We start from the raw sequence: 12,174 nt of genomic DNA, 5'->3' as shown, positions 1-12,174 counted from the left end.
GTTTAAAAGATATAAATATTAGTATGACTGCACATACAAATAAGAGCATCATAAGAAGTTTAACAGAATAGGAGTGTGCTATAAACGGGCTATGGGGCAGCACGGTGGCCCAGTGGTCAGCACTGTTGCCTCACAGCAAGAAAATCCTGGGTTCGAACCCCAGGCCGTCCAGGTCCTTTCTTGGAGTTTGCATGTTCTGCCCGTGTCTGCGTGGGTTTCCTCCCACCATCCAAAAGACATGCATGTTAATGTTAATACTCCTGCCTGTGCCTCTGAGCAAGGCAATGGAAAGAAGAACTGGAGTTGGTCTGCGGGTGCTGCAGCTGCCCACTGCTGCTATACAGTAGGATGGGTTAAATGCAGAGAGCACATTCGTTGTGAGAATGCAATGACAAAATAAAGGGACTTTCTTTCTTCCTATGGTCAGACCAGTTTCTGTGAAGTATGAAGCATGTAGTAAGCATGTTTTCATCGAAACAAACGTCCTAGCCACAGGAGTCCCGTTCAGTCCAGTTGAACTACCCAGTAGTTTGTACTGTGGTTTGCTGTCAGTGTATTTTAGGATTTGGACCTTCAGACAGTGTTTGGGTGTTCTGTTGACCCATTTAATTGTTCGCCAGAGATTTCCCATTGCTGTCTAAAGCCCTATTTCTATGGCAGTGACTGCAGGGCATGTTTTTCTGTTTTAATCTGACAATCTCCTGTCTTATGACTTGTGTGCTATCATAGCAGTTGACTGCAATAACACAGACTTGGGTTTTTCTGTGCCCTTGGCAGGCTGAATGTCATCTTCAGCAAGTTTGATGAAGTCCAGAGGTCGGGGAACATGGTGCCGTCGCCACTGTCAGGTAGGCTGTCATCTAAGTTCTTATCTCGCTCTCTTCATGTTTCTGACAGATCGTGTTCATGTAGTATAGAGCTTGTCTATTGCACAAGTACTGGGATGTACCTGGCTGGGCTGAACACACTGTGGTTGAGGGAAAGTATCTCTACTGTGGTGTATTGTGTGCATGGTTTGTGCTTGTGTCGGACAGTGGGGTAAACGTTGTACTAAAATGCCAGGGCTTCCAATTCATGTAGTCTTCAGCATGCATGACCCTGACACTGGCAGAGTTCGGGATTTCATTGTTACTTGAGAGTCTAGCAAAATTGTAAACTTGTTAAACTGTCTCGCATGAAGGTTTGACGGAAAACTCTATATCCCTCAAACACTGGGAAAAAAACAATGCTTCTTAGACTAAACTCTCCTTTTGAAATAATGTCCATGACTTTTGGAGACAGAATACAAGGTGGCCTGTCACCGCTGTTCACTGCCGTCTTGGTTAAAAAGAAACTTAAAAATAATCAGTCACCAAAGAATGCCAGAACAAGGCTCGATAGTCTTATAAGCTGACCATTGATTATGAATATGATACTATTCATTATTATATTATCATTATTATAGAATAAGGTGGCACGGTGGCGCAGTGGTTAATGCGGTCGCCTCACAGCAAGAAGGTGCTGGGTTCGAGCCCTGGGGCAGTCCAACCTTGGGGATCGTCCTGGGTCGTCCTCTGTGTGGAATTTGCATGTTCTCCCCGTGTCCGCGTGGGTTTCCTCCGGGTGCTCCGGTTTCCTCCCACAGTTCAAAGACATGTAGGTCAGGTAAATCAGCCGTGCTAAATTGCCCCTAGATTCAAGATTCAAGTGTTGCTCCAGCTGCTACGGTCAGGCAAGCAGTACCGCAGCCTCAAAGCTCAGACCAGTAGGCTCTGGAACAGCTTTTTCCACCAAGCAACCAGGCTTTTGAACAAAGAACATTAAAGACACTAAGCCTGGTGCCGGAATGACTGGTACTGACCTATGGTCTTCAGCGGATCATCAGTTTACACACACAAACACACTCACACAGATGTAGCTTGGCATACACAAACACACACAAATATACAAACAACTACATACACATATGCACATTTATTAAGGCTGGGCCTACACACATGCACACACACTCACACACAGCACCCTACATACACCACACACTGCTTATTATTATTACTGCTTTTTTGTTCTGTTTTGTTGTTATTTTATTACTATTGTTGCTGCAGTGTTGAGGAGCCGAAACACAAGAATTTTACTCTCTTGTACTTGTATAATGAGACGTAACAGATAAAGAATCTTGAATCTTGATATTATTATAAAATAAGGAGGCGCGGTAGCGCAGTGGCGTGGTCACCTCACAGCAAGAAGGTCCTGGGTTCGAGCTCCGGGGTAGTCCAACCTTTGGGGTTGTCCTGGGTCATCCTCCGTGTGGAGTTTGTGTGTTCTCCCCGTGTCAGCATAGGTTTCCTCTGGGCGCTCCGGTTTCCTCCCGCAGTCCAAAGACATGTAGGTCAGGTGTGTGTCGGCTCTGTGATGGCCTGGCGGCTTGTCCAGGGTGTCTCCCCGCCTGCCACCCAATGACTGCTGGGATAGGCTCCAGCATCCCCGCGACCCTGAGAGCAGGCTAAGCGGTTTGGAGAATGGATGGATGGATGATTATGAATAACAGTGCCGTACGCTGAAAACACGACAACCGTCTTTATTCAGCAGTCACTGTAAAGGAGTGCTGACTGTGAACAGCCTTCATCAGACTATCCACTCCTCTACCTGGTCTGGATGGCTCACACCTGGGCGTGCTCGTCATGTCTCGGTGGGGGAATTGCAACCTGAGCTTCTCTCTTTGTGACCGGTGAGGCGATGAGCTTTCAGCCCTTTCACTGCAGGAATAATGACCCTGAAGAAAACTGAGAGAAAAGACTGAAAGGAGTCTGTACCAGAGTGTAAAACAGTCCGTTCCAACTGTCCGATATCAATATGTTGTCGGGTTTTCTGTTTTGAAGTAGTTCTGCTTTTGGCTGTAATGGAAAGTGTTGATCTGGGTTGACAGTTGTACAGATTGCAGAGTGGAGTGTATAGTATCTAGTGTATAGGGTAGGTGTCATAGCTTTCTTAAGCTAGTGTTTACTATACCATGAGCACCTGAGCTAAATCATAAGCATCATGACATAAGCATCATCACATGAGTCGTGAGGCTGAAATGCTTAAATCGCAATGGTATAATGGTGAGAGACAAAGCAGCTCTCTTTGGTTAGAGAAACTAATTTGTCACTGGGCTAACTCTGCTTGATGTCATGTCATGGGGTCTTGGATGAGCTCCCATCATGCTGTACATTTTTCCACTTATTTATGAATCAGGTCATTTCTTTGCCCTTGTCCTCACATTGGGCTAATACACTCAGCAATGTGTCGTTGGAGCTAACAGTTGAGCTCCTCTGTGCCATCTCCTAAATGGAGCGAGGTTCTCCTGCTAGCTAACAACGCCACCAGGAGCCGCTTTAAAGGATTGTGTGTATCAGCACACTGACAACTGACAGGATGTTAAATTTCACCTGAGCACAGCAGTGGAAAACACAGAGAGAGAGAAAGAAAGAGAGAGATGGGGGGAAGGGAGGTGGGGGGTGGTAAGAGAATGAAAGAAAAAAAAGAGGAACGAAAGAGAGAGAAAATAAGGTGGGGGGGAGCCAGAGAGAACTGAAGTAATAGAGGAACTGAGATGCCAACTGAACGGTCAGAGGGACTGAGAAAAAAAATGGAGAGAATGAGAGGGAATGGCAAAACAACAGCCACAGACAGAAAAAAATGGAGAGAGAGATCAAGAGAGACGACGGTTAGATAAAGAGACTGAAAGTGGCCTAGTTATAAGCAGTAAAAATCCCCTTTACGCCTCATGTCTTTGCGCTTTTATTTTGGAGGACAGTCAGCAGATGTTGTCCATATGGTCGGTCACAAGACGGGATGAGAGAGAGAGAGAGAGAAAGAGAGAGACTGACTCAGAACTCCACTCCTCAAGTCTTTGCGCCTTTATTTTGGAAGACAGTCTGCAGTCGTCCATATGGTCACAAGACTGGTTTGGAAAGGGAGAGAAGAGAAGGGTGGAGGGACATCGCGGTGCACCAGTGACAGGACAGTGTTGTGAGTGTGTACTGCTACCTTTCCATCACAACCAGCAGCCGTGTGTGTGTTTGTTTAACGGGGCTGGAGAGTCTTTCCCTGCTATGACCACAACAGAAGGTAACGTCTCTCTCTCTCTCTCTCTCTCTCTCTCTCTCTCTCTCTCTCTCTCTCTCTCTCTCTCTCTCTCTGTTTTAACACACTTCTGATCAACCCGCTGTCAACACGCCTCCCACATTCTCCCGCAGGAGCCTCCGCAGGTGCATGGGTCAGGTGCACTCTAAATCTTTTATCCTGCTGCCGTCAGGCTCCTCTCTGTGACCACACTGTCTCGTTTAGGACTTCTCTTCCTGTCAGATTGTCGTGTTTTTTCGTGTGAGGTTGCAGCGGTGAAGTATACGTTGGATCATGTTTTGGTGCCGAGTCTAATGAGCAAGCTGTTTGGGACAGGTAAGCCTGCTTGTTTTGCTGTGCTTTTTATTTGAGGCTTGTTGTTGAGCTGAAATGATCTTGGGTTTTTTTTTTGGTCGAAAATAGTCTCTCTCGTCATTAATTGCATTATATCTGGAGATTTGAGTAACATGGTTATTAGATTGGCCTTGTGATGGCCTGGTGGGCTGTCCAGGGTGTCTCCCCCGCTGCCGCCCAATGACTGCTGGGCTGCAGCATCCCCACGACCCTGATTAGGATAACTGGTTTGGATAATGGATGGATGGGTTATTAGATTGTGATATGTATTTGTTTAAGAACATGAATGTTGGAACTAGTATGTGTCATTTAAATAAGGTAACATGTTTGAGTTGTATGATTATTAATTGTGGGAAGTGTTAATCTAGTGTAGTTGTTTTCTAATGGACTGGGAAGCCTGGACTCATCTGTAATCATGCTAAGAAGCTGAACTGATTATTATTATTATATTATTATTATTTTGTCTTCGTCTTCTTTTTCTGTGTGGTTTTATGGCGGTGGGCATTCATAAATGTTGCATTACCGCCATCTTCTGGAATGTAGGAACTTCACAACACTAACAATACATTGTTCACCCAGAGTGATCCCAGTCACGACATTTTCCATTCTATAACCCAGACCCAATTGTCTTAGTTGATGCAAATTCTCCCTGCAGTGTAACATCTAGATCTTCTCCAGATATGTCCCACAATGTTCAATTATCTCCTGGCAGCATCCAGCACCATCTTGATTCTTTCTGACTTCCCCTTTATTTCAGTGGCACAATTTATGACCATGACAAAGGATGCCAAAAATCTTTTCTTATCCATGCAGAAATCCAGCTCTGTTCTTTTTCTGCTCTGATTCTTTTTGCACTGCCACCATCTTGTCGTTTCTCTCCTATCTTTCAGCAACTTCACCATATGACAATCCCATGTCTGCTCTCATCTCATTCACTTTTTCTTCCTTAATTCTTTTGGGACACTGTGCTGACCCCGTATCGTACTTTCCCTTGCAGTGCAGGCACTTTGCTTGCTCCTTCCCAACTTCACACTCTTCCACATTGCAGTTTTCCTTCCCACATCTTCTGACTCCATTACGTACTCCTTGACCCCCCCCCCCCCCCCCCCCGCCACACACACACACACACACACACACGGATTACAAAAATGTGTTTGGTTTGTTTCTTCTTTTGAATCCCTTTTGAATCCACATCAAGGTCTATTTTTGTTCTGCAGTGGACATTATAAGTCCTTTTTTTAGCTTTAAAATGTAGCATGATCATCTGGTTTCTTGATGCCCAGCTGCTTTACTTTAATAAAATAAACAGATTGATGAATACAAGGTGATTCATCTATGAAAAATATAAAGTTGTATATGTGTATGTATAAATACTTTTTTTCATAGTGTAGTAAGGTAATTGATGTGATTCATTACGGAAAACCAGCGTTGTAAATTGCTAGTCTGGGGTCACTACTAGACTAAAATGAGATTTCCTTTATCTTCTCTCCATTAGAGAAATCTAAAATCTTTCCATGCACAGATTAAAAAAAAAAAAAAGAAGTTGGATCAAGCGGTACAAATTTGTGACACACTACATTTAGTCGTTAGTGTTGGATTTCATCTTTTGTGCAGAAGTAAAGCAATTTACTGCTTTCCAGGAAATGTAATGGATTTACCAACACTTATCAAGAGAAGCTGCTTGTTTGCAAATCACCTCTTCATGCTGGAAGCACCCCGGTGTTTGACACCGGTGTTTGAGCCTTCAGCTGAGGGGTTTACCCTCCTGTTCTTACTTGATGTGTGAGAGACGGACGAAGTCAGAACAGAACAGAACAAACAAGTCTTGTGATCGTATTTTAGTTTGTGACATTCTCTGAAGCCCACCTGCTGCGTTCTGATGAATGGCCCAGTGACGCACACAGCCTCAGGAGGGCCTCCACCGAGGAGGTGTGTGTGTGTGGGGGGGGGGGCTGTTTTGTATCGGCAGGACTAGGGTTGCAGTGTTTGCAGCTTCTTGAATAATGAATGCCGTACATGGGGAGTAGGAACAGAGAGCATTTTAGTCTGCTCTTACTTCATTTTTCCCCAGCAGAAACTTTCCTTACAAGAAGAGAAAAACTTCTAGATGGTATTGAGATGGCATAATATGAAACTCTCTTCTGAAGAAAGTGAAACTCTTCTGAAGCCAATACTCTTGATTCAATGCTGGGTTGCCCATTGTCCTGCTGGAGATTTGGCATGCTAAGGCCACCTCTGTCTGTCTGTCTATCTATCCATCTATCTAGCTGTCTGTCTGTCTGTCTGTCCGGCCATCAATCATCCAAACTGCTTATCCCAATCGGGGTCACAGGAAGCTGGAGCCTTTCCCAGCAGTCACTGGTCGGCAGGTGGGGAGACACATGGCCATCACAGGGCCCACACACACACATTCACACCTAGGGACAATTTAGTACGGCCGATTCACCTGACCTACATGTCTTTGGACTGTGGGAGGAAACCGGAGCACCCGGAAGAAACCCACACAGACACGGGGAGAACATGCGAACTCCACACAGAGGACGGCCTGGGACGATCCCCAAGATTGGACAACCCTGGGGATCGAACCCAGGACCTTCTTGCTGTGAGGCAAATGCGCTAACTACCGCGCCACCCAAACTATCGATCTATCTATCGATCTATCGATCTATCGATCTATTGAATCCAGTGTTAGGACTTGATCCTAAGTGTTAGACTGATCTTTTTTAACATCATTTATTACCGTCGTCATACTGTCTCTTTCTCCTGAAAACAAAAAAGGAAGTCTAAAGGTCAGAATTCATGTTTAATGTTATTTTTGTTTCAAAGTTCCCCTAGTTCAGTTTCTCTCAGCCAGCTTCTTTTTCTGATACTCATGATGTCATCAGACATCACATACAGCCAATCAGATCAAATCATCAAAATATTAAACCCCGCCCACCCTTACAGCCAACCAGTCACTCAAGAGTCGCTCTTGAATACTAATGAGGACTAGACCACTCCCACAGTTTCATACAATCACAAACAGTTATGGTTAAAGATTAAAAAAAAGTCATTTATAAATAAGTGTTCTTTTATGTTCAAGGTTTTTGAAAAGTCAGATCTGACTGATTTCTGTCTGACTGAAAGACCAAACACTTGAAACCTATTTTAAGGCTGTTCTGCAGTCAGTGTTTAAATTATTGAGGTCATAGTACCTCCTTGGGTACCCTCTCCAGCACTTCATCCAACTCACTCCAGAATTCTCTGTCTCTTCCATCTCACACCCAATTTAGGGGCATATGTGCTGACAATGTTCATCATCACACCTTCAATTTCCAGCTTCATACTCATCACTCTGTCCAACACTCTCTTCACCTCCAACACACTCTTGACATGACATACTCTTCCTTCAGGATTACCCTACCCCACTTTTCCTCCCATCTGCATCATGATAGAAGGATTTGAACCTACCTCCAATGCTCCTGGCCTTACTCCCTTTCCACCTGGCCTCTTGCACACACAGTATACCTACTTTCCTTCTTGCCATCATAGCAGCCAGCTCTCTCCCTTTACCACTCAAAAGGCACAAGGACACAACATCTAAATGGTACTGAAATGTGATCTGTAGAATGCAAAATGTACTCAATGGCAACTGGCACATCCATAGGATACTGTTGGTGTTTTTTGTTCCATGGGGAGTGATTATTTTCCTCTGTGCTGTTCAATCCCCGGTGAGCAGTTTGACACCATCTTCATGGTGGTTTTGTTCATCACGGTTTACACCATGTTCCCACACTCGTCTGGAAACACACGGCAAATAAATCTGATATTTAGTCTTGATAGTCTTAAGGAAGTCTGTTTGTGCACCACTGACAGTGCATATTATAGACTTTTAATGATAAGTGTATGGAGTTATTAGACAAGATTGGCTGAGAAATCACCTACAGTTTAAATCCCGTTATTTAAATGTTACGTTGATATCACATTTTAATACTGGGCGTACTGTTCCCTTTTTGACCCATTGTCCTGAACCAGAAGTCAGGGGTGCCGCCAAGGATTTTGCGCCCCTATAAAGAATATGACTGAGTGCCCTTTATTTATTTATTTAATCAAATAATTATTTTATTATTTTCCTGACTTCTCTAAACATTAAACCCCTTCCTCTACCTTCATCCCATATGCTACCACCTTGCCCAACAGTCCCCTCATCAACAGCTTCTCTAATAAGGGACCCATCTTCTTAGTTTGACAAATTTACATATAAAATGCTCTTAACAAAAAGGAATGCGATACCACCATAGCCCAGATTGAACCTGTGGGCTCTTTCCTGTGGATCACGAATCAGAGAGGTCTTCGACAAGATCTGGCCATATGCCATTGGGTAATTGGGTGGGATAAGGGAAAAAACTAGAAATAAATTTCTAAAACAAAAAATTAACACACACACACACACACACACACACACACACACATATATATATAGGTATATGTTTTGTTTTTTGTTTTTTTACAAACAAACCCTTTCAATGTACGTTTTAAATCATTGTAATTTAATAACACTTCTGAAGAATGACTGATTTTTTAAAAAAAACTGATTTATTTATTTTTCTTTTCAATATTTTTTGAGCACTGTTGTGGCGCCCCCTCTACTCTGGCGCCCTTAGAATCTTCATAACATTATACCCACTTCCGGCATCACTGCCAGAAGTTTTCCACCTGATGTGTATGTGTGCTGCTTCCTGGTTCTGAGTCAGCTACAGCATGTGTAACCGGAGATGTCTTGGACTGATCTGGTGATATGAATGAATGGAAGTTAATCTGCTGAGAAAGTTGTGAATGAACTCTCAGCTGGCTGATGTGAAACTCCCTCCCACTCTTGTCCCAGCTGATTGTTCTGGAAGGTATAATACTAGCTCTGGTTCCCACATGGCACACAGGAAATGGGCCAGGTCTGGATTGTCAGGAGTCTTTTCATGATAGAATGAGCCATGTTGGATTAGAATGACCCTCCAGATTATCTAGCCTGTTACTGTGATCAGAATCAGAAACACTATTTGTCATTTCATTTCATGCAGTTGCGCACATGAAATGAAATGAAATGAAACATCCATTCCCCCAGCCCACAGCAGTGCAACAAAAAGACAAAAACACATCGAAGAACTACAAGAGCACATAGATCCAAACTAGCACATATATCTAAACTAAACAAAAAAAATTCACTGTCCAGGAGAACGAACGCCAGCTAGGATGGCTGTTGAAACTGCCAGTCTGCATGGGCTAGCAGTTTGCTTAGCCTGCCCTGCTTCTGCATCCTGTTAGACCGCCGTCGGTGGTTGGGCGCTGCTCCGGTCAGGGCCATGGTCCCTGGGCCCACAGGATGCAGCAGACCAAGCTCCCTCAACCGATCCGACGCTAGCTCTCCAGCCAGCCAGACCCCTTCGACACACCTCCCCACACTCCACAAGACGACACTAAAAACACAGTCAAGGCTAGGCAAGGCCGCCGCCAGATCACCCTCTGTGTTAATGGGAACTGCCGGTCTGCATGGGCTAGCAATTAGCTTAGCCTGCCCTGCTCCCGCATCCTGTCAGACCACCCTTGTTGTTACCTCTTCGGGCAAAGCTCCAGGCAGAGCCGTGGTCCCTGGGCCCATAGGACGAAGCACACCAAGCTCCCTCAGCCAATCCAGCACCAGCTCTCCCAGCCATCAAATAAAGACAAACTTAGACGCAGATGTGGACAAAGACACTGCACGGATGGTACGGGGTGAGGCCACCGCAAACATGAATTTGCACCGCCTTCTTCCCACACCGGAAAATGTGATCGTGGTGTTTACTAGCAATGGTTCTGATAACAGTATTGTTTAAGTTCACTGAATTTGTCATATGTCATGGGAGAGACAGATGGAGACAGAGAGGGATACATAGATGGACGGACAGAGCTAGAAAAAGACAGACAGTCTTTGCAGTTATGATTTTGGAGGAGGTTGGCATCAAGGCAAGTGCAATAGAAGTTGATTATTTGTATGTTGAAACGGGTCGCTCATGGCTGCTGTGGAGGTCGTTCCTGCCTGAGTTCCCATGCCCTGTTCTTTACCGGCCAGCGACACAGCACTTTGCTCTGCTACACACCTCAACTCTACCAAGTCATTTTCTGAATTTGCAGCCTGAAGATCAGCTGTCAGATTCCATCAATCCCGCTTCTACCGAGGACTTTCAGACCCTGCCAGGTGGCAAACTTGTGACTTGGCATCCAGTGGGGCTCCAGGCTAACCATCAATGTGGTAATCCCCACAGTTTTAACAGAAATTTGAATCACAGTTTGCAATCCCTTTTTTTATTCTCGGTGATTTGAGGACTAATTCCAAGCTTACTACATTTTGAGCATCTGATGTTTCCTTCTTGAGTGTTTTCCACTGAGGCAGTTTTTTTTAATTTTTTTTTTGGGCCCCTTTTTTCTCCCCAATTGCACCCGGCCAATTACCCCACTCTTCCGAGCTGTCTCAGTTGTTGCTCCACCCCCTCTGCTGATCTGGGGAGGGCTGCAGACTACCACATGCGTCCTCTGATACGTCACCAGCTGCTTCTTTTCACCTGACAGTGAGGAGTTTCACCAGGAGGACATAGCATGTGGGAGAATCACGCTATTCCCCCCAGCGCCCCCCCCCCGAACAGGCGCCCCGACTGACCAGAGGAGGCGCTAGTGCAGCGACCAGGGCACATACCCACATCCGGCTTCCCACCCGCAGACATGGCCACTTGTGTCTGTAGGGAAGTCCGACCAAGCCGGAGGTAACATGGAGATTCGAACTGGCGATCCCCATGTTGGTTGGCAGTGGAATAGACCTCTACACGACCTGGACACTCTTGAGGCAGGTTTTTAACTATTGAAACTTGTCCCCTAAAGAATAAGAGATTTGCGTTTAGTTGACATTTTACCAGCAGTCAACACAGTAAGACTCTTAATAGGGGGAACAAGACTTGACTTGCTCCGTGCTCACGTCCACAGCTGCACTAAAAACACAGTAATAATCTGTCACATAGAACAAAAATAATCTTTTGAGCTGGGCCATGAGACAATACCATTGCAATGACGATTACAGGCTCTGTCTGTGTGTGTGTGTGTGTGTGTGTGTGTGTGTGTGTGTGTGTGTGTGTGTGTGTGTGTGTGTGTGTGTGTGTGTCTCTCTCTCTCTTTATTGCTCTCTCTCTCTCTCTGTGTGTGTGTGTGTGTGTGTGTGTGTGTGTCTCTCTCTCTCTCTCTGTGTCTCTCTCTGTCTCTCTCTCACACGCACACACACACACACACACACACACACACACACACACACACACACACACACACCCACACCCACCCACCCCTGTATTCTATTACCAAAAAAGATGACACCAGACTGTATAATATGGTGTAGTCATCAGGGTGAGCAGTGATCTAATATGTGGGAATATCGTCAGCTTGTGTATAATATGGCGTAGTCATCAGGGTGAACGATGATCTAATATGGGAATATTGCCATCTTGTGGGTCAATTGAAAGTAGCAGGAAGGGAGATTGCCATCAGCCTCTTCCTCCTTCTTCTTTCAGCTTGTTCCCTGTTTCTCAGGGGTCGCCACAGCAGATTTGATAGTTTCCATCGGTACCCTGTGAGGGCACAGCACCGATGGCGGTCGTTGTTAACCTGGGCCTTGACTGATCCGGTATGGTCTTGTCAATCTGCATAATGATTTGGCAAAATTTTACAGAGATTGACATCAGCCTC

The 12,174-nt window shown here is 45.1% G+C and overlaps 1 protein-coding gene across 1 annotated transcript in view; it reads left to right on the top strand.

The window, feature by feature from the left end:
• Positions 1 to 12,174, top strand: part of LOC130131574 (CLIP-associating protein 1-B-like) — an 81,737-nt gene that overhangs the window by 12,005 nt on the left and 57,558 nt on the right. Inside the window, exon 8 of the mRNA XM_056301324.1 lies at positions 778 to 848. Coding sequence (XP_056157299.1) covers positions 778 to 848 — 71 coding nt within the window. The remainder of the gene's footprint in view (positions 1 to 777; positions 849 to 12,174) is intronic.

The sequence above is a fragment of the Lampris incognitus genome, chromosome 21 (assembly GCF_029633865.1).
Source record: "Lampris incognitus isolate fLamInc1 chromosome 21, fLamInc1.hap2, whole genome shotgun sequence".
Taxonomy (NCBI): domain Eukaryota; kingdom Metazoa; phylum Chordata; class Actinopteri; order Lampriformes; family Lampridae; genus Lampris; species Lampris incognitus.
Note: the sequence above shows the minus strand (reverse complement) of the source record. Positions and strands in the feature narration are given on the sequence as shown.